Source organism: Cydia pomonella, chromosome 10 (assembly GCF_033807575.1).
Source record: "Cydia pomonella isolate Wapato2018A chromosome 10, ilCydPomo1, whole genome shotgun sequence".
Classification (NCBI taxonomy): Eukaryota; Metazoa; Arthropoda; class Insecta; order Lepidoptera; family Tortricidae; genus Cydia; species Cydia pomonella.
In genome coordinates, this window is record NC_084712.1 from 4,273,270 (window position 1) to 4,297,286 (window position 24,017).

Here is a 24,017-nt window from a genome sequence, read left to right on the forward strand (position 1 = left end):
AAATCCAGGCAGATCATCAGAACTATCTTCACTAATTGTCTCTTCCCACTGTTTATGACTGTTGACATCTAACTTAGATATGACGACAAACGTGACGATTGCACCCCACTGATCGGTAGGCAAACCCAAATTCTTCAGCGCGTTCATACATTCAACAGTAGTATCTAACAGCTGCTTAATCGCAGAAGCCGATTCTTGAGATAACGCTCGTTGTCCAAAAAACTTCTTAAAAACGGTATTCGCGATATATCTCTTGTTATTATATCTCTTTTTCAGAATAGCCCACGCCTCAGTATAATTCTCTCCGGTGATTGAGAACTGCCGTAATAATACTTCAGCATCGCCCGTCAGACTACTTTTTAGGTAGTGTAATTTCTGTACGTTTTCTAATGACGAGTTGTTATGAATTAATGCCACAAAAAGATCGTGAAATGATTGCCACTCTGTATAATTCCCACTAAAAGTCGGTATTGAAATTCTAGGCAAACGGACTTCACTATTGGATGTACTTGTGTTACTCACAGTGATTTGGTTGGACGTGTTTACAGGTGCGATTTCAGAACTAAGCGTCAATAACGCCGTCTTTAACTCTCCTTTATATGTATAAACTAACTCCTCAAACTGGTCGAACATATCATCGGCGAAGTACGGAAGTAATTGTCTATCTTCTATTGAAATCGATAAGAGTATCTCCTCGTGAACTGTCTTAAACTCCTTCCAATATGTATCTAAAGTATCCATTCTTCCTTGTACATATCCAATAGTTATCCTTTCCTTAGGCGACTTTTTGTAGTTGCTATAAGCCTTTTTTATCTTTTCATAAGTATCTTTCTGAAGTAATATACGTTTTTCTATTTGCTCCATTGTGTAATTTCACTACCACGATATCACCAAATTAAATACAGAATCACTAAGTTCTAGAATGTTCCAACGCGGCACTCACTTTTTACCGTGTAGGGTAAGCGCATAAGTATGTAGGTAAGTTCGCGCTGCATATAGTACGTAATGTCCACTGCTATCTTATTTTGCCGCTGTATATGTATAAATGCACTATTCCACTGTCCCTTGAAACATGCCAAATCACTCAGTTCAATTTAGTTCGAACAATAACGGTTGTAGAAACATTTTGTTGTAAATCCCAAAGTTACCAATCTATATCGTTCTTTTCACTTTAATTCACTTTAACACTTTATTATCCGCTTTATTGTCCACTTTTTTGCACTGATTTGTCCATATTTAACTCCAAATTACATTAAATTCACTCCGCGAAATAGGTCACCGTAAATGATATCCGTGGTCGATGGACCATATGTTCTAGACGTTAAGGTTCATTTTGGAGTGAAGGTGTTAGAAGAAATTAAAACAGGTCCATACGCTTATGACTATTTATTGCAACTAAAAATGCAGCGGTGGGTTGGCTCATCATAGGTACATATAGGTATACATGTATAGGTGCGTATAGCTAATCAAATTTCGACTTAACAAAACGAAAGATGTAGGTTTTATTCGGTATGTTCCCGGTACATAAAAGGGAATAGGTAATGTCCTTCTCTACTCCTTTTATTATAATCGCTTACTGTGATAACCAATTATAATTTTCTTTTATGTCGCCATGTTATCTACACGTAAAATAATTATGTAAGAGAAATATGAAATAAATATATACAACATTTTGTGAAATCATCATTTATTGAGAAAATTGTGTTATCAGATAGTGATAAACAATAAATTAATTAAATATATAAGGATTTAAACAGCGTTTTAAATCCTACGCTTAAGGACGCCGTCCTTTCGTATTAGAAACTTAATGTACAAACATAAACACGTCAACACCTTGTTATTATGCACGAGAATATCACGAGGAGAAGGCTGAGCGCGGCCCGCGGCGTGCTCGCATCTACATGAAACAATTCACTAAGGCAATTCATTGACTAGCTGCCGCGTCTACTTCCATCTTCTGAGAGTCTTGGTCACCCTTCTCGTCTACTTGCATAGATTCTAACTTTTCCTCCTTTTTCTCATTTTCTTTAGTCGTAGTGTCTTTGCTCTTGTCACGCTTTTTGACTACTTTTTTCTTGGGACTCTTTTTCTCCGCATCCTGCTCTTTTTTCTCTACTAGGACGGCTCTGTTCTCCTCGGGTCGCGTGTCGGGGGGTGGGACTTCTTTAGATTCCTCCGGTTTAGCTTCCCCCGGTTTAGCTTCCTCAGGTTTAGCTTCCTCCGTCTGTGGCTCCTGGGGTTTCTGCTCCTGCTCCTTGGTGTCTTGCGTGTCAGCCTTCGCCTCCTCTTTGGTGTCTTCTTTCATTTCGACCTCTCCGTTGGGCTGGTCGCCGGCCGCGGCCTGCATGTCTACGTCCTGCGCCGGGGCGGGCGCCGCCGCCGCCGCAGCGTTCGAATTACTCTCCGCCTTCGCCTCTAGCACCGCTATACATTTCTGGATACACTTAATCGCCTCCTTTCTCGCCAGCCGGATGTTCTCCTTTCCGTCAGTTTCGATATTGTCTAGTTTGATGAGGTTCCTCGTCAGCATCTCGTCGAGGTAAAGGTACTGCTTGTCATTTTTGGCGCCGGTGAAGTTTTCGACTTCGGACATCAGGTTGAGGACGTCAGTCTGGATGCCGAGGATGAGAGTAATGGGGTCATTCGGGGTGGGTTGTTGTTTGGGCGGAGGGGAGGGTGCGTGCGGCGGTGGCTGCTGCTGCTGCGGATGTTGCTGCTGGTGTTGCTGAGGGTGCTGATGGTGTTGCTGGTGCTGTTGCGGGTGCTGCTGGTGTTGTTGCGGCGGCGGAGCTTGTTGCTGCGGATGGTGCGTCTTCGCAAACTGTTCCTCCTGCGGCGGTCGTTTGGGCGAATGCGAGCGCTGCGGGGAGGCACCGCGGTACGCGTTCTGCGGGTAGGCCTTCTGCTGCGTGAAGGGTTGCGGGCCCTGGCGGAAGCCCTTGTTGAAGGGCGTGCCGAAGGCGCGCGAGAAGTTGGGCGGATGGTGGAAGGCAGGGCTGTCGTCGGCGAAGTATTGGTCGCGGTCGACATGCGGCGGCGGCGCGTAGTGCGGCTGCGGTTTAGTCTCGCCGAAGTGCGCGCCGTGGTCGACGTTCTTGTTGATGACGGGCTCGTCGCGGCCCTCGACGAAGATGGGGATGTGGCGCACGTTGCCGGCCTGCTGCTGCTGCTGCTGCTGCTGCTGCGGGTGCGGCTGCGGCTCGGGCTGCTCGTTGGCGCTCATGTTGGGCGGCGGACGCGCGTCTGGAGGCGCGGACATGGAACGCTGGGCGCGGTCGTCCGCATCGACCGACGGGTCGGCGGCGCTCTTCTGGCCTAGATCGACTGTGTTCCTTAATCCGTACTGTGGGAGATGTGGGGAGGGTCCGGCTTCAGTCTGTGTGGCGGCGGAGGTCTGCTGGGGCTGCGGGGAGGTCGGCGCGGGCGGCGCTTGGGCCGGCTGCTGCTGTGTGTGGGGCTGTTGAGCCGGGTGAGCCTGGTGGGCCTGATGAGTCTGATGGGCCTGGGGTTCCTCGAACCGGCGGCCCCAGTGCGAGGGGAACGAGTCGCGAAACTCTGGCGGGATGTCGTCGAAGGGGAATCTGTCGAAGCCAAATGCGTCGCCGAAATCTGAGAACAGTAAACGTTTCTTTGTAATATAACCTGTAAGCAAATAGACATTCGTTAGAATGCTCTTTGCTACTTTGTAATAAGAAACGTCGTTGGTTTTATGGCTACCAGCTAAACTAGTCGCTTTAAGACTTGATAATTAGGTCAGACTGCATCTTTCTACAAAGCTTAGCGAAAACAGATTCATCACAACAAATAGTGTTTCTATTTTAATTATTTTATCCTACTATATTTTTTTCCTTGAATTGAAATGCCTCACCAAAAATCTATCCGTATAGTTCTGACTCGCCATCTCAGCTATTCTCTATAATGTAAAAAGGTCTTCGTCTTCCGTTCACGCTGTCTTGAGCGACACTTTATTTGGAAGACAGCATCGTACGGCGTAGCTATTTGATTAATAGAATAGATATAAATTATGTGATAGTTACCGTCAGTGGCGTCCTGACTGGAGGGTCTGCGCTTGCGCGCCCAGGTGGCGGGGCGCTGCCGCAGCCGCGCCGCTATGTCGGGGTGCCGCGCCGCGAGCGAGCTCCACGCGCCGGACTCGTCCTCATCAAACGGGAAACCGCGCTGAAACAAAACAAAAAAAAAAGTTCAAAACACATGTCATATAAATGGGCTAAAATTCGGTACTTGTACTTAAAAACAATCATTTAAAGTAATTAAGGTATAAGGATTTTATGGAGTCACTACTCTATCGGTCTTTTAGAGACTAATACAATAAAAAGCACGGACGAATTTACGTGTTAAGATCTAGGTATCATTCAAGTACAGGCAGAGTTGTTTCAGATGACGAATAGCTGCACCATGCAAAGAAACCCCGACATGTGAGCCTCTGACACCCGACAAGTGGTATGTAATGACATTTTCTGTTTCAATTTATATTTACCCACCCACGTTAAGTTTATATGTTGTGTATAGTTAAGACTAATAACATCGTCTTTCAAAAACATCATGTTACTCATATTGCTTGTGGCAGTGCGCAATGCCTACACGAGGCGACGTGGGCGTTGTTATTAAATCTTGACTTTACTATACCAGGAAAACACCTTAGTCACTTATCTCCCTACCTATCGTTTCCCATATAACTACAGGTATGTTTAATTTACATCATATTACAGCATAAAACAGCAGGACATCGTTTTTTATAAGAGTTTTATTTATAATTTAAACGTGTTGTGTTGGTAAGCCGATAAACCTAGGCGCGGACGGCGGTAGCGGCGAAGAGCTGACCATATAAGGCAAGGCCGACCGAGGGCGGCCTCAACGGACACTTTCTTATTGGACCGAGTTATGTTAATTCCGAGTCGATACCCGTACAATTACGGAAACAAAAATATATTGAACATTGTCTTGGACTTGAATTTGGGTACGTCATCATATCGGTGACATTGTCACGAGTAAGTTTTTTTTTTACATCTTTACGTAAAATTAATAACGAACATTTTCAAACAGGGAGTCCATCGATCGTAAACTCCAGTGAAAACAAAAGCCTATGTCATCAAGCACAAGGCAAAATACAGTACAAGTCGCAAAAGATACAACTGTGTCCACAACAGTCACCGCACAAGCACTCAAATGCCATTACCGCGAGTCAGTTGCGACTGCACACAAGAAGTTGACAATTAATGATTACTGTAAACGCACTCGAATTACAACCAATTGTTAAGTAACGAGGCGCAACCGTGTTAGTAGCGGGTGCTAAAGACACGTAATCTTGATCGTCCGGTCCCATACAATACAAATTGCCGTGGAGACATAAATTTATAGCGATATTATCTTTGACAAATTGGATTAAATTTATCTTACAGCTTAAAAAAAAAAAAAAAAAAAAATACACAACGTTAATATGTTTTAAAGATAAATTAAGTAGCTTTTTTAAATAGTAATTGAGGATAGGTATTAAAAGCTGATAGTCCACTCATTATCAAGTTTGTTATTAAAATCTTGAACTCATAAGGACCTTCTAAATTAGCGGATGACTGAATTACCTACAGTCTTGTTTACCAGAATTTGGCGTTAGATACTACTTAATCCAGCTCTGAATAAATTAGGTTGACTTCTCAGAAGTATTACCATACAACTTCTTTTTAGTCTAACAATAAAAATACTAAACCACTCTGCGTGTGTCAATCTTAATAGATCACAAACATATCGCGTATGGAAGTTAACGACATAATGACTCGATAAAATTATAGTTTATAGTTATGACGATAATTAATAGAGTAATTGACAAGCGCAAAAGGAAACCAGAATTTGAATCGCAGACAGAATACACTTTATTAACAAATAGAATTTGAGTCGTGACTGCCTAATCGCTACTAAATGAGCAAATATGACCAGAAACCGCAATAGGGAACACAGCCGAAGTTCGAAGTTAGTTCCGGAATGATAACTTGCCTTATCACGTCACTATAAACGCGTTAACTGCTGAACTCACAACTCAGGATGATCCATGTCTGTTGACCAATCATATTTACAATTACATTACGCCGTGATGTCTTCAAACCGGATGAAATTTGCTTATCTAGAATTACTACTTTTGAAGAAAGTCTAGATGGATGAATTTCACACCTTACATCATTATTTTGTTCGTAATATTTAGCAACATACCTACGCGTGAGAGGTTTCTCTTTCTCGCCGGAATAAGTTGCGAAAACGACCGCAACGACCGATGATTTACACAGGGTGAGATCATCGGGGGACTAGCAAAAACCGATTACCACAACACTGATTATTAAGTAATCTATGTCGTAATAAAATATAAACAACTAGGTAGGTTTTTAAAAATACCTAGGTTTATTATGAACTAAAATTGTATCGATATCTTGGCTAAAAATTACATTTTGAAGAAGTTTTAGTATATTTGGCAAACCTTCCCTAATGGCGAAATCATAACTGTAAATTACTTTTTGAAATGAAAATAAAAAGTGTCGAAGCAGACTAAGACGCATCTTCGACGGGTTTTTTTGGCAAGTCAATGGCCATGCGATGATGGCAATGAAGCAAAAAAATCTTTTGAATGTTAAACATAAAGTTATTGTTGGCCAACGGGACGTAGGCGGGGCAAATGTTAAGGAGTATTGACAACGTAAAAGGAACTATTCCTAATTTACAACTAAGGCCATTTGTTAAATCGAAGACGAAGTTAATTCTAGGCGACACAATATTTTGCACAATCTACAACGGTGATAGAGAACGAAAACGACTCCCGTTAAAGGAAAACGTTAAGAAATCGTCATAATTATGCATTTACTAATAAAGAAATAGTGTTGGTCATCGAGAACAGTATTGAATCCGCCGTATTTGCATGGTCGTGGGCGTCAGATGGCGTCACGACAACTCCGAGCCCGTTTAAGTGCAAACGATGGATTTGCCATCTAAGCCGAACGCGGTGACATCATCTCCTCAGGTAGAGTGTTTGTGACAGCCGTGAACGTGACCGATCGCCGGCTTCGGGCGAAAAGTCAACAATCAGTAAGAAAGATCGTTTTAGCACGTGGCGTGATGTAGTATTTGCATAGAATAATATACTAGAAACACGTGACGAGTGCGTGACGACCAAGCATAGTGTAAAAAAGAAAAAATAAATAGTAGACAAGCTGTTTTGCAGGACAACTTGTCCTCAACTTTTCTACAAAGTGGTCCATTTTCAATTGCATTTTCTGTACAGTATTTATCTGCGATTCGAACTCAAAACGTCGTAGGTTTCGAAACTTTGGCCGAAGTGGATTGTTTTTAGGTCAAAACGGTAGGTCCTAAACGTTAAGATAGTAACTGCTCATCAAACAAACAGCACACATTTCCAGAAGCACTCAAGCAGAGTTTACAACAGAGTTGCAGCGATCTGACCCGTTTACATGCGCTTACAACTGACGAACAACACGTGTTCAACCAATATTCGATTGAAAGTGCACAGATTAAATCTTATTTAGAACACTACCGGCAGGAACAGAAGACCACTAGTGTTTGAAGTCTGTTTACTGAGCTCTACTAAAGACTTCGGACTCTACAGTAATATTAACACAAAAGTAGATAAAACTAGTCTTAAAAGTCAGAGTATTTACTAATTACCAAGATGGAACGGCATCGTAAAATTGTCCGTGTTTTAGGAGAAGAAAATCAACTTGCAATGATAAATTTTCGTGTTGCCCTCACAGTACATGAACAACTGCGAAAAACAGCAATTGTAACTACGAGTAATTGCGCACACCAATGCTGAGGTATGACATTTAATTGGCTTCATAACCAAAAATATTAAGAGCTGTAAGAGGGAAGGCTACATTATTTCATTTTGGCAAACAAACGTGTTTAATAATTTGAAATGACCAAAATCTCCTGTTTGGATAATTACTAAGTTTGTTGGCGACGACCGAGACAAACGTTATGTGCGCGTGCGCCGGTGAGTCACACAGCGTCGCGACGTCACTACATGTTTACATTCGCAAGCGTATTCTGTAATCCGAATTATATTAATTGCCAAATCTTTTGAGGAGAAAATTTTTGAAAATGTATGATGTTTTTTTTTGTCCTCGATGGACCTAAAGAAACTGTGTAAGTAGAGCTTTACCTAGTTCTTTTCTACAATTCTTGAGCTAATTACGTAGATTTAATTTTGACAAGTGCTATGTAGCTACCGAAAACGAGAATTAGAAGCTATTGGGCTTAACAAGCAACTTTTTTTTAGTTTTAAAAGTATCAAGATAGAGAATCGAATTTGCTCGTATGACAACCATCTCTAACAGTTTCTAAAACCACTTTATGTCCATCAAGGAACACCAAATTTAGACAATGATTGACAAGATAGAGTGAATCACTAATTGATTACAATTAACCTTATAACTACCCACACGTTTTTGAGACAAAATTGGCTATTGTTGATCTAGCTACCAGCTGGTGTCTAGTATCGATCGTACTTTGGAGAGGTCACCGCTGTCGCCGGTCGTTGTAAATGTTCGTCAAATATGATTTGAACAGATTAGCGGAATTTCTAGAGATCGAAAAACGTACAGGGTCTGAATTATAAAGTTTACCCTTAAAAAAAAAAAGAATCAAATATAATTGTTTGTTTGGATTACAGCAGAATTAATTAATTTTAATAAGCAGTGCGCCGACCGTCGGGGCCTGTAATGAATTATTATTCATGAGCACCACCTACGGATTATCCGGACCAGAAGGTGAAAGAAACAGATGCAATAAGACAGCCATACAAAGATCAAATATATCAAAAGGTTATAATGATGCTAGAGTTAGACTAAGCTAAGTTGGCAGCGATTTTGATAGCCCAGAAGGTGCAAGTGTCAAGTAAACGTCATAATTTCATAGAATTTTGACGTTTAAATTAACCCGTGCACCGTCTGGGCTCTCAAAATCGCTGCCAACTTATCTTGGTTTGACTCTACTTATCATCTACTAATAATATTATAAGCAAATCAATGAGGCTTCGTCTAAAAATACTTAATGACCATTTTGTCCCAAGGACGTTCGATAGTTTATTTATTTATTTTATTATTTCCTCTACAAGTACATTTACATGTCAAGGTAGCTATGTAAAACAAAGAAGCAGGTAATTTCCTTATGTAGGAGGTGCGGAAATTATTTTGGGCCCGCGTCCAGGGTTATTCACGCACAATATTGCGTTCTAACTTGGCAAATGCTCAATTTAGAAAAAGATTATGCGTATGATTACTTTTTGGTATTTATTTATATTATTACTAATGAATATTTCACCTTTGCCCAAAATACTTAGTCAGGTGACAACCACAACGGACTAATTGCAAAAATATAATAGTGCAGTTCACTATGTTTCTAAAGTTTTTAACCACAAATCACTACTGCAAGTAGTAACTTGGTTGTCAGTGTTGTCACCTGCGATTTTTATACTAGTTGATACACATATATAAGTAACTTAGGTTTATGCAATTTATTCATGCAATACACACGAGACTTACATATTGGCACGTCTATGCTACTAAACATGTTGTTCTGCCTGACTTTTAATCTGTACTATGTTTTAGGAAATAAATGAATTTATTTCTAATAAATTAAACATTCTAGAAATAATAAAATAATTACTACATTCAATAAAGAACATTTAGTAAAAAAAATGTATATTAGTGATTAATCTGAATAGGTACAACAATATACTCAACTGAGACACTGAAAAATATTTTATGATTCAGGTATTTTTCTGCTTAAACATAAATGAGGAGAAACAGCACCACAAAAATAAAAGTAACTTTAATTTATAAACAAAAAGAAATGCTCGCTAAGGTCAGCTTACTCTTTTCCAAATACCGTACTAATCTCGTTTGTCAAACTAACAGCGACAAAATTCTAAATAAGGTAATGTTTAAAGACGAAAAGTTTAGCAAAAGTTCAAAGTCCTAGCCTAGATGCTTACCTCATCCCTATTCCCGTGGTATTCCGGTGGTTTCTCTAACACAACAGGTGATTCCATTTCCTTAATCCTAAACACTGGAATGTATCACAGATAAACACTTCACTTGGTTGCGTGTGGTGGCACGCGAATACTGATAAGGTTAGCTTAGTAACGTTCGCTCTCGTTTCTCAATGTATACTGAAGTCGACGGAGAGCAACGCTTGCATTTATACGCTCTGTAGGAACCCGCTTCGAGAAGAGCCCGGATTGTTCGAGAACGGGGCTTCGCTAGACGTTTCGAGGCGGTCGATTTGTAAGCGACGCGTCCATTGCTGCTGCCCAATGAGGCTTGCTAACTTTTGTGGATGAAGGGAGGAACTGAAGCGGCAATGTACGCTTGCAAGAACTGTGCCACATTTTCCTACTTGAAGCTCGGGCAAAAAGCTCGCATGCGTGGTCGGTACGCTTGGAACTTTCGAGCCTTTTCTACTTTATTCGGGATATTATGATGTGGCGCCCTTAAAGGCACTTGAAAATGACGAAGTTTTGTTTTATACAAACTTGGATCAACTTCCAAAAAGTACAAGATCCTCGATACATTGATGCATTTTAAAATAATTACAGACTACTTGAGATGAGGGATGTCTATAAATAATGTAACGTACTTATATCTTATTTATCCGTCGCCATGCATGAATCACCAAATGCAATTTATTTATCGTAGTGACAAGACAATGCCAATTACATGTGTGTTTATTATTAAATTTCCTTCGGCGATCCTTATACTCGCAAGTAACATTTGTACCTGACACATCTCATGTAGTCTTAAACAAACATAAGTTCACATCACATACATAAACGACTGTTTCGTTAACTAAGCGGTCACCAGGTAAATGAAAACTGTAAAAGCAACTGACGCAATACATTTACATATCGCTATAGAATAGAATAGAATCATTTATTGCATGTCACAAACCAGTTGTAAGATGGTACATATTATATGGTCAAAGTGACGCCCTATGGTCAGTACAACTGTTGGTGGATAATTAAAAGTCACTTTTTATCGATGAAAACTGTGTATTTTCACTAAAAAACGGATATTAATTACAGAGCGATGTTAACCGTGGAGTTGTTGAGAAAGAAGAGAGTGAGTGAGTCGGCGAGTGGATACAGTAATAATATCATTCGGTCGCACAATGTACTATAGACCCCATTTTTGTTGCATGTGCTTTTTCTTCCAGAAATCGAAAGTTTTTGTCATTTTAAGCTTACTAGTAAAACTCCGGCTTAGATATGACGAGTAGATTTTGAGAAAAAAAAAATCAAAGTTTGCCTTTATCCGGGTCCGAAAAAACACAAAATAAAATATTGCAAAAAATTTAAAACATATTTTCTTATCTTTATAACGATTATCAGATATTGCTATCACTCCGGATATATGTGCAAAATTGGGTCCTTCTACCTACTACGGATAACGAAATATTAAATAATTTGTCATTATTCTTTAGATTTTATTTAATCGTCCATAACACAGTATTAGCAGATAAAAAGTGACTTAAACGAAACCTTGGAAATACTTCTATTCATGGTATTAATTTTGTAAGCTAATTCAGCGTTATTTAGAAGTTATTGGTATTTTAATTTATATCCGGTTTATATCCGGGTATTTTTGTGCTAGGGTTGTCACTTCATCATAAAATATATAAATATATATTTTTATTTTTGAAGTATGGTTTTGTATATTATTTTATTATTGAAACTTCTTTTTAATCTTGATTTCAACTCATAAGCTTTTTGTTTAAATTAGCTTAAAATAACAGTTTCGTATTTACAGCGAACAAACTTTCGATGAAATGCTATGTGTGACATGGGAAGGAGTCCACCCTCGTTAGGCGATAGCTAAAACCCCATGTCATTACATGTAGCATGGAGATTATGGAAGAGAGATTGATTTACGGCTTGAGTCCATTACACGCTTGGATTAGAGCTTTAGAATTTGTGCTTAAACTTGGATATAAATCCGAAGTCAAAAAATGGCGAATTCCAGAAAATTCTGAAGGTGGTCGTTTGGTAAAACTGCGCAAAAAAAGAATACAGGATGAAGTCCGAGAAAAAATGGGCCTGCTTGTGGATGTGGTGCAACCAACGTCCGGCACCACTAATGACGGCAACACAGCACGAAGAGCATTCTCCGATAGGTATCGAAGTACATTCGCTGAAATTTTGAATGTTGAAAAGTGGCTTTTAGACGATTTATATATTATATTAACAGTCTTGTCCAGCAACTTGCAAGTTGATTCTGAGAAGTTTGGCAGTTTCTGCAGAAACCTGGCTTCAAAATACGTGAAAACATATAAGTGGCATCCAATGACAGTTACGTTACACAAAATTTTAGTACATGGTGCAAAAATAATAGATTTCACCACGTTACCGATTGGAATGTTATCGGAACAAGCAGCAGAGTCACGTAACAAGTTTTGGCGACAAGATAGGGAACATCATTCAAGAAAAATTAGCCGTGAATCAGCTATGTTTGATTTGTTCCACAGAGCACTTGTTACATCCGACCCGTTTATATCGGACTTTACCATAAAAGAGAGAAAAAATAAAACAAAAAAGATTCCCCTACCTACGGCAGCAGTCAATCTGCTAAAACCCATTCATGACCATTTTAAAGTCACGGACGATTATTCATCAGCCGAGATAAATGTGGATGAAAATTTGATTCTTCAGAACGAAGCTGAAGTTTGAATAAGGTGAATAATTATTATCACTAAAATTTTAAAAAGACATTTACACCAGAATAAAAATATTATTAACACCCGGATATACGATTGTGACAACCCTGAACAAAAACTAAAATTACTGATAACTTCTAAATAACGCTGAATTAGCTTACAAAATTAATACCATGAATAGAAGTATTTCCAAGGTTTCGTTTAAGTCACTTTTTATCTGCTAATACTGTGTTATGGACGATTAAATAAAATCTAAAGAATAATGACAAATTATTTAATATTTCGTTATCCGTAGTAGGTAGAAGGACCCAATTTTGCACATATATCCGGAGTGATAGCAATATCTGATAATCGTTATAAAGATAAGAAAATGTGTTTTAAATTTTTTGCAATATTTTATTTTGTGTTTTTTCGGACCCGGATAAAGGCAAACTTTGTTTTTTTTTTTCTCAAAATCTACTCGTTATATCTAAGCCGGAGTTTTACTAGTAAGCTTAAAATGACAAAAACTTTCGATTTCTGGAAGAAAAAGCACATGCAACAAAAATGGGGTCTATAATACATTGTGGGTCGTATACATGGTTGCGTTCAGAAACAACAACTAAACAACTTTAAACAAGTTACATAAATAGATATTATAAAAGTATTTTAATCATAATTTTCGTTAAAGTAATCTTTCACACTATAAAAGCACTAATAAGAAAGTTTTTTAATTTATTTTGAAATAATTTAGGCTTTTCTAAGTTTTTTAGCGAATTCGGAAGGTGATTATAAATTTTTATGCACATAAAATGAGGGCTAGATGTAACAAGCTTTAATGAGGAGAAAGGCAATTCCAGTTTGTTTAAATTTTGGTTGTTTCTTCTATTATCTATTAGCGGCGAATAAAGATTGGTATGTTTTCTCACAAATTTGCTTGTTTCATAGATGTGATGTACATCGAAGCAAGGGTGAGTATCTGTTGTTTAATAAAATAAGGTCTACAGAAATCTAGTTGATCAATATTCACTAGTATTCTGACACATTTTTTTTGTAATATGAAAATTGTAATAAAGCTTGTACAGTCAAGTCAACATCAATAGTAGCGGAAGAAACTCTCCAAAAGTATCTGCCCCCGTCTAAATCTTTTCCAAACAGAGCTAAATCTCTACAGTCCTCGTTCAAAATTATGTCCTGGGTCATTCTACAAAAACCTCATTCCCCTGGCCATACCTATTCGCAAATTCGCAGGAGATGCCGCTTTATTAGCATCTAATTTCCACCTACAACCATAACTGCTAGCGGAATCTCCGGGGATTTGCGAATAGGTATAGCCAGAGGAATGAGATTATTGAGATTGCTGTGCAGTCTGACTGTTCTGCATATGGAGACAGATTTCTTTTTGTAAACTTACTAGACAATGTAGAGAATGTTTGACGCGTAGTCTGATCCGTAACTTTTTTGTTTTAACTGTATAACAAATGTCGTGTAAGATAATTTAAAACTGTATAATAATTGGTCAAATCAATCATTGGTCTACCTACGACTGAGACCTACGACTGGCTAAATAGTTACACTTACAATAGAGAAAAGTGGCTACTGCAGCATTGCGTTAAGACTACAATTTGTAATTTAATAATAAAACCAAATTTAAAAATTAATTTAATAATAAGTTAAGCTTTTGATACATTAGATTATTATTCGTTTATTCCAGTATGTACAAAGTGCAGGACCGCGTATAATGCTGACAAGATTCGAAACGGCGGCAGTATTATATGGGAGTTCGGAAGGGGTGATTTAGGCGCCAGTGCGAGCTAGCGGAACAGGTACAAGTACAGCACACCAAATTGCGTCTCGCCTTTAGCGCGAACGGCGGCGCACTCACCGCCCAAATGTACACACCGTGTCTTTATTGAATTCCGTTAACTACGGGGTATGGGTAAGCAAGTTAAAGGAAAGTAAATGGCATAGTTCATTTTCAAAAATATTTATTGTTATTTTTTTGTATTTTTATAAAAAGTAATTAAATGTTACATATAGCGTTTTTGTAACACGAGCATTACATTTAATTCAACCAAACAATTGAAAACTGTGACATATCATATCAATGTAATTTCGAACATCGATCGTCCGAGATAGAACTTACGTTTAGTAGCAAATGTTTACACTCGTACTAAACACTAACCAATATGTAAACAGGCCTGAATGTAAGTATGTATACGCTCGTAAGGGCCTTATCTCCGAAATGGAGTTAATTAGAATACCGGTGTCTGAGAAAGTTACTTAATTTAAGCTCAGGAATGCACCCTTGACATTATCGGAAATCGAAAAAACACGGTGTATATGCCGCCGGATATTTGTTCCTGAGTCATTGGGTGTTTTCTATGTATTTAAGTATTTATAAAAATATTTATATATTATATATATCGTTGTCTAAGTACCCTCAACTTACTGTGGTACTTAGTCAATTTGTGTAAGTGTCCTATAATATTTATTTATTTATTGGTGTCCCTGTCCCCATAGGCACCGCTATAGCACAGGCGCTGCGTTGTCGCCCTCGGTGTCAACCAGCCGTTGTTGACGGCGAGTTGAACTCATCCGTAGGGGCAGCGGATGGTTTGGTTGGTTGCCGAGCTTTATGGTCCAACCTTAAGAGGCTGTCAACACCCAATGTCCTTGAAATTGATGTTACTTAAACAGTTTTTTAAGAAAGACTATTTGTTTTAGTCAAGTAAGAAAAATATATGTTCATATTAATTATATTTCAAAGACCGTGGTTGTACTCGATACACGATTGAACGAAATCGGCTCGATAGAAAATAATTGCAAAGATTGGTCTTAAAATCACAATTAAACGGTTTTATGTCTTTATTGTTTTGACTTATGGGTCTGCAATTAAAATCACAATTTCAAAACATTTATATCTAAACCGCTATTGAATAAAATATTACACTATTAATCCACTTTTTTTTATTTAAATATTTATCTTATTATTCCCTTGCCCAGGCCTAGTAACATGCGACAGTGCTATCTCATTTACTCCGATACAAATAGACAGTGTGCGCGCTTTAGGTATTGACAGCCTCTTAAGAGGATATGGGAGCTGAGCCCCTGAGAATTATAGGTCAATACATTATCCGTCGCGCTAACGGGGGCGCCTCATAAAATTAGTGCGATAAGGGCAATTACAGCTTAAGCTAAAAATCCTACGCATTAATAATTAAAAAATCGAGGTTTCGTACTCAATTGTTTCCTCGTCCAAAACGTAATCGTAACGAAATTTTATCTAAATGGTAATAAAATTATCTGTGTCTGACTGTTTTGCTTTTTGGGCTAGTTTTGAATACCATGCTTTTGTTTGCGGCCTTATCAATTAATAGGATGTTTTTGCGATTTTTGAAGTGCTCTAGTGCTTAATAAAAACTATAATATCAAAAAAAAAGCAAAACAGTCCGATACAGATATTAATTATATTCATCTGTGTTGAAAAAAATCATTGCTTTAGGGTCAAAAACCACGGGGGAAGAGTCGAGTACGTTTGTATGGAGAAATGACCACTCTCATATCCTCTTAAGAGATACATTCACCAATCGCTACAAAACTCGTACATGTATTGGTACCGATCGATATGTGTGGAACAATGTACCGACAACGACAATAGTCGGGAGGGGCAACTGCAGTCTATTTTAGCATAATACATATACTGCAAATTTATAATAAAACCTGCGGAGTGCGGAGTAAATAATGGGCGCAGGTAATTAAGGTAAACATTGACACATTCGATTCTGCGCTCTACTACTTTATTCTAGTACTCGCTTCTTCTCCAATAGTTCGTTTTTTAGCATTAGAAAAAAGGTAAAAAATCTTGACATGTCTTTTTACTGAAAAATGCTTTTTAAAAATCAGAAAATATTACATATGAAACAAAAGAAAGTAAACTATCGTATATGGTATATGGTTTATAATCTTATACCTTTAAACGAGCAATTCTTGTATATATATTTCTGTGATCTCGGAAACGTCTCTAACGATTTCGCTGAAATTTGGTATATGGGGGTTTTTGGGGGTATACAATCGATCTAGATTTGTCTTATGTTTGGGAAAACGCGTGTTTTCGAGTTTTCATGCGTTTTTCTTTCGACGCAGAATATGGTCGCTAATTTCGTGTTGCCGGCCACTGTCCGTCTGGTCCAGCGGGTTAAGACGCGGACGGCTAGAAACGAGTGTTACGGGTTCGAATCTCGCCCGATGACTAACTTTTGTTTTTTTTATATGTTCAAGTTTATATATGTTTTAATTTTTATTGTTTTAGACAAGTTTAATTTAGTAAAAAAATGAGCTATGTAATAAGAGAAATTGACAATAGATGGCGACTCTGTGACAAGTGCTGTAAGGTTGAAATCGATTGTAAATAATAATAATTGTTAGTTCACATTTTACTTTTGAAGTTTATGTAGATTATCACCTATACACCACCATATTACAATAAATAGTTATAACCGAGCAAAGCTCGGTCGCCCAGGTATTCTTACATATTTGTCGTGATTTATTTTTCGAAAGTATTTTTCAATAAAAAGACACATTAAAATCGCTTAAAGCCCGAGCAGAAATATATGATCATTGTCAAGAGGGCGCTGTTATTTTCATATACATAGTGACAGTTCAGTTTAGTATGAAAAAATTAGTTCCAGTGAAATTCCGCAATGTGGCGCGAGATCATATATTACTGGTCAGGCTTTACCTTTGTTCAAATGCTAAAAAAAACGGAATATAGTACGCTTCCATATACCACTTCCACACTGAATTCCACCCCCTTGAGGGATGAAGTCCGGGATAAAAACTATCCTACGTAAGGACGTAGGACGTTTAGATAAATTTTGAGTCCCGGATAAGGACCCGGGACTCAAAATTTATCTAAATCGGTTCAAAAGTAAAAACGTGACAGACACAGACAGACAGGGTTACTTTCGCATGTAAAATATTAGTATGGATTTACAAGCTGTAGTGTAGACTCGTTTATAATGCTCACGAGAGTAGAAACGGTGGCATCTAAAGAACGCATCGTCTTTTCTAACGTAACTAACTACCTATACTGTATTGTATGGATGTTGCGGATAGAGGGTTGACTTAGGTCCTGTGGCGAGCTGCGCTACCGGAACAGGTATATCTAAGTATGAACTGAACACTAGAGTCAGTCAAGATAAGTTAGCAGCGATTTTGACAGCCCAGACAGTGCAAATGTTATTTTCATCACACTTACTTATTTCATGCAGGTGTGCTGAAGGACAAAGGCCTATTTTATTACCGTGGGAGTTACGGATTGTGAAAAAGAAAGTTATAACTCCCTAGGGAGTTATACCTTTTATTTATTTATTATGTCACTTATTCATACAAACCAAGTAGCATAAATGAGTTTTACTTATAAAATACTAACGTTTATAATTTAATATTTTAGTTTATGTTAAATTATTTAATTTGATTAATTTAACAGCCGTTTAAAATATTTTTACATAATTTTCAATCGTAGCTAATTACCGAATAGGTCTGTGCCTTCGATGCCTCACCTGCCAAGAAATTACAAAATGGCGGACGAATGTTTGATATATGTCAGTGTCACCGTATTTAAGAATTATTTCGCTTAAAATTTAGTTTTTTCTTCCCAAGTGTGATGAAAAACATTGTGTGTAACTCCGGGGGTAAGAATATTGCAAACTCGGGTCTTTTACCACATTACCACCCTCGTGTCTAAAATTTCACTTACCCCCCCCTCATTGCACAATGTACTATTTAAACGTCAAACTTCTATTTTATCAAGCGTTTGACATGTCTCTGATTTTATCACTTGCACAGGCTGGGCTATCAAAATCGTTGCCAACTTAGCTTGGTCTGACTCTAACAAAATGTTGGAGGTAACGGATTTATTTTTCTCACTTGTCCCAGGTGTCCCATGGGGCTCCCTAGTGAGAAAAAAACACATTGTTTCCACTAGTAACAGCTTGGTGAAACTAGTGGGAATAAACCGAATAAAAGGACGTTGCAAACGTAGCAATTAAACGTGATGTGAAAAATATTATTTTAATTAATCAGTGAAGTACTGAACAACTGAATCAGTTTAATTAAAAGGTACAGTATAAAAATAGATATTAATAGTGAGGCTATTTCAACAGCTGACCAGTGCCGTGGCATTTGACTTGGCCTGCGAGAGGTCGTTGAACCGCTTAAGAAAACGCATTTAGACCACTCGGTGCAATGCAGATGGAATACTAAAGTTCGTAGGAGGTTAATATGTTGTATTTGACGAGTAGGCAATAAATAGAAGAAAACAAGTACAATAATTTATTTCTTTTGTCTGCCAACATGAATAAATAACATGAATAAGAAATTGAACATTACATACGGATCAATAGGACAGTTTTTATCAAACATCATTATCACGCCACGCAGACAAAGCCCTCAATCCTATCAATCTATTCCATCAAGCGCCTTTCCCGTAAATAAGTACATCTAACTTACAGATATTTATGGATAATAGTTTCAATAACAGCTGATCCAGGCAGATTAATTACAAACCAAACAGAATGTTCTCCTGCAGGCATGATTGGTACCAGATGGATTGCAATAACAACAGTTTATTCAGAATCAGACCAATGCTCCAAGGTTGATCGCAACCCGTAAACAACACAACTGGGGCATGGAGTGTGTAGGATGCCGTCTGAGTTCTAAATACAGAAGTTTTGGTCAATATTGCGTAACTAAATATACGCGAAAATTATTGGTGACCTAAAACACGGAGAATTTGTGTCGTCTGGAAAGTATTTCATGAGCGGAGACACTAACGAACACGTTAAAGCAATTTATTAATAGTAAATCACACCAAAATACTGCAACTTTAAACAATCCGTGTAATATTCTTATTATTAGCATCATAATGTCAATGAAAGTGTTTAGAGAGAACGGCCAATGTCATTGCGCTATTAACAGAGTGGTTTTAAAGAGCTTTTATTGAGACCACAACCAAATAATTAAACCTATGATCAAAGCTGAAATGTAGTGTAAACAAAACATTAAGATATTGGCAGTCCCGCGTTGTTACCGACAGGTATTTGCCTATTTATAACGTCCCGATCTTCCGGCTCTCGCCTTTTGATTTGTACTCACGTTTCGCTTCATTTTACAATCTCATTGTCCGGTGATTCAGTGTTGACAATTTCCTAGCAATCCGAGAGTTTTGTTCTTGAAGTGAACACCACACCACAGAGTTTAGATTTTATTCTTCGCACACCACTCACTCGCGCAGCTCGGTTCGTTTTGCATGTGCTGTGGGTGTATGCCGCGAATCACCGAAATAGAACTTTTGGAATAACTCTACACAAATTATATTGCCTGCGTCACTCCGTGAAGAATACTAGACGGGTTGAAGATCAAGAGCGGAAACGCGTTTGCGCGAGCTTCTGATTTATAGATGTGACACATTTTGCGGAGACGCAAGATGCAGTAATTGCACCCATTTTGCATGCAGTATTAAAATTTGCTATATTAGACCTTTGAATTTCGTTTCACTAAATATATATACAGGTTTCTTTACATTATTTTACTTTACCGAAGCTAATGGTAAATTACAACAAGTAATAATAAAATCCAAGGAACTATACCAGCCAGGAGAAGGACAAACAATCTTAATGCAATCTGCCGAAGAGAACTCGCTTCCATCGAATGTATTCTGTGACAAATACATTTAAGGTCCCTACTTCAACTTCAACTTTGGGCCTGGCATCAGTTCCCATAATTCCCATCAGATAGAAATAATAGGCCCAATATTGTGCTGGTTTTGTGTTAATTGCAATGTAGTCTATTTTAGTTTCAGTTTACTTTATTTATGTGTAGTAAGGAATCTATTTTGACTGTTCGTTCGTCTAACTCTAGAACCTATTGACTACGAAAAGGCACGTTCTGTTACCAAAAATTACAAAAAAACTAACCCTATTATAAGTTACATATAATATGTGACAAGAGTCAGTCCCTCTATTTTTGCGAAACCTTCAGGCACTTAGTTCATGTTTCACATATCATTTTCGAATAATATATCATACGGTGACAGCGCCTTTGCACAAGTTAAATGGCTTCCTTCCTCGTAGTAGAAGGGAGTCCTTGAGCTGCAGCGCAGGCGTCTCATTAGCACCCACACTGCCTATCTATTCACACATTTTGTACCCAACAGATATCTCACTTCCAGTATAGATTGACTCGGATATTGGTAGCAAGTGTGTCTGATCGGTGGATAAAGTTATAGTGGTCAGTTATCGATGTGAATCAGGGCAGGCTGGTTCAAGAGGGATTCTACATTCTACTGCATATTGCAGCGCGTGGGTGAAGAGATCAGGGCTGCGTAATGCGACTTGTTTATGTTCTATAACTAAGATGCATCATAACTCATAAGGCCTATTAAGATTTTCTCGCCGTTTTCCTGTGTGTTACCCGGATTTGTGCAGATGCAAACACCTTATGGGTATACTAATTTTCAATTTGGTTCGAGACGATGAAGAAGCAGACATTTAAAAGTTGGATAAATAGAAGTCTCCTTATTAGTTAGCAAATAAATGCCGGGGCATGATGGGGATAGAGAGAGACGTCCGAGTGGTACATATAATCTTTAGACATAAGTCATTGTCAATAGATAGAGGTGACGTGACGTGACAGCAGCCTGCCATTTATTATATATTTTACAAAGAACTCCACAGAAGTAAGCGTACAGTTTTCATCAGGCTCTTTAATTGTTAATAATCATGGAATTATCTAATGTAGCCTTACTTATAATTTACTTTAGAAGTTCTTTTCAATGCTAAAAAACCGAAGTATAGACATTAGCAAGAAATACTAGTATATCTTCCATAAATCCTATAAAAGATTCCTTTTTCAATGATTTTATTTTTCGGATACGGTTTAAATATTCTTCCGACTTTTCAAAAATGATCAATTTAGAACCTAATCGCAGCAGCCCTAGAACAATTACTGGCTGATTGGTGATCTAGCCCGCTAACGATAACAAATGGATAGAGGTGTTCTTATTACTGCAACCGCTGTTATTCCTACGTGTATAAATAACATGTGTAGAGCTTGTTCATGTTGGTACGAGTACAATGTTGCGTTTACAAGTTGTACCGAATCAGAATTACATGGTCAACATTTTTATTGAGGACGTAACTGCAATGTATTGCTATTGCTGTAAATACTTTCGTATATTAAAAGGCTTGATAATCAAAGAATAATTTAGAAATAACAAATATTAATTCTGGGTTTTGGATTTTCATATGAAATCGTAAAATATTAAATCTCCTTTGCTCCCATTTGGCAATTCCACATTTACAAGTACAGTACAGCCAGGCAAGTGTAATGATAGTCGGGCTTTGCTAAGCTGCGCAAGTTGTGGAAAGTTTCCAGAAAGTTGGAAAACTTTTCGGAAATTTCAGGGTAATCTCACACGAAATAAAGAGTTTTCAATTTTGGAAATATTCAATTTTGTTTACAACACTTAATTAAGAGGTTTTTCCCGAAACTATTAAATGTGGAAATTTCGTAATTTGAAACATTTTAAAACTATTAAAGAATGGAAGGTACCTATCTTGTTCTGTCACTCAAAAGAAAAATGTGGTCACTTATGTTATTATTTATGTATCGTATGGCATATTTTACATCACTGGATCAATAAATGGTCAAAATTAATAGAAATTATAAATATAGATCAGTTAGTGTTTTTAAATTTTTGCCCGCTTCAGGTAGGCAGCTGCTTATGTATTGAATGCATACAGAGTTACTGCGTTTCAACCCTTGAGTAGCAGTGTGAGATACGAGAATTTTTGAAAGTAGTGAATATATATAATATAAGATATACACTTAAAATGACAATAATAACAATAACTTTTGCAATGGTAATGAAATTGACGACAGTCACATGCCAGATGCCACTGATATATCTATCGATGTCAATGGAATATTAATTAGTGTTAATTTCATTCATAATAATACTACATATCAGTACTTATATTGTTTAATATGTACTATGCATTCATTTAAACATGGTTGATGATGACCTCCTTTAAGTTTCTTTATCAGAGTAAAAAAAAATATTCAGGGACCATGATTTTATTTTTATACTTTATTTAATTTTGTTATCATTTTAATATACATATGACTAAAACTGTTCGTGCTGTATATATGACATCAATTAAAAAAACAGGTCCCACTTTTTACAAGCTTTTATTTCACGTGCCCTGTTGGTTAGTGTGGGTCAAAACTTGAAAGATATGTTTGACGCACTTTCCGATTTTCGATTGAATTGAAATTATGCGTACATATATAAATCCGATGACAATGCAATATTATGATGACATGGAGCTGATCTAATGACGGAGACAGGAGGTGGTCATAGGAACTCTGTGATAAAACAACGCAACCTAATTGTTTTTGGGGTTGTTAGAATTGCCTCGACGTACTCGTCGACGTCAGTTGCCTGTGAAAAGAAAAGCACAGACAGCGATATAAGCTATAAGAAAGAAATTTTCGCCAAAAACTTATCTCTTAATAGCAGTAGTTGATTAAAACATCCGATAAGATATTGTCTTTTACGACAGCTGACACTGAATTGTGAACATTAAGAATTCACTCGCCGGAAGAATTGCAAAATACAATTAAAGTTTACCTTCCAGAGTGACATCGCCTGATATGTCAAGTCGAAAATAAAACAAGTATCACGCAAGGGACAACGCTCGGACCATTACAGCTTCAAAGTTTTTTTTTGTAGGTTAGTATCCAGTTTATGACTGATCTTTGATCCCGCAAAATTCTTACTGTTGTCGGGATCAAGTTTGAGTAGCAATAATAGGCTCAGTTGTTTTTTTTTTTTGTGAACTGTTTACAAGGGCGCGGTTAACAATGTAAATGTACGGAAAGTTATTAATTACAGAGTACTACTCACACCTTTAATGCCTTTGTTTATTTAATGTATGATACCGAAAATTGATAACGCGGTGAACTTATTAATAAACATGACATTGACATCATAAGTTATGTATCAAATAAAAATGACAAGGCGTGTTGATAATGAGGGTAAAAGTGCAATCATGTCATTCACAATTAAGTCACACGTGAAACGTGATATGAGATATTAAGACGTGGTATTGCACAGATTACATTACGTAATTATAGTTTTTAAGTTTTCTCGCCAACTATGTCAACCTACACGACACGATAAAGTCGATAAAGTAGTAAAATGTATGTGAGGATAACAATCATTGGATAGTTTCAATACAGTA

General features: G+C 37.7%; 1 protein-coding gene across 2 annotated transcripts; it reads right to left on the reverse strand.

Moving 5' to 3' along the window:
- Positions 1-1,670: 1,670 nt before the first annotated feature.
- Positions 1,671-19,998, reverse strand: LOC133521855 (BAG domain-containing protein Samui-like). Of its 2 annotated transcripts, none has more exons than XM_061856953.1 (3): positions 19,867-19,998; positions 4,038-4,179; positions 1,671-3,609 (listed from the first exon to the last, which is right to left on the reverse strand). In XM_061856953.1, exons 1-3 carry the CDS (start codon positions 19,876-19,878, stop codon positions 1,925-1,927), a joined length of 1,839 nt encoding a protein of 612 aa, XP_061712937.1. In that variant the 5' UTR covers positions 19,879-19,998; the 3' UTR covers positions 1,671-1,924. The 2 variants fall into 2 exon arrangements, with proteins under 2 accessions (XP_061712937.1, XP_061712936.1); XM_061856952.1 differs by lacking the exon at positions 19,867-19,998 and adding an exon at positions 10,013-10,199.
- Positions 19,999-24,017: the final 4,019 nt, after the last annotated feature.

Coding starts and splice junctions, on each gene's coding strand:
- LOC133521855 (XM_061856952.1), bottom strand. CDS start 10,069: ATGGAATCACCTGTTGTGTTAGAGAAACCACCGGAATACCACGGGAAT. Junction 4,180..10,012: donor ACCACGGGAATAGGGATGAG/GTAAGCATCTAG, acceptor GTTTTGTTTCAG/CGCGGTTTCCCGTTTGATGA. Junction 3,610..4,037: donor CAGTCAGGACGCCACTGACG/GTAACTATCACA, acceptor TACTGTTCTCAG/ATTTCGGCGACGCATTTGGC.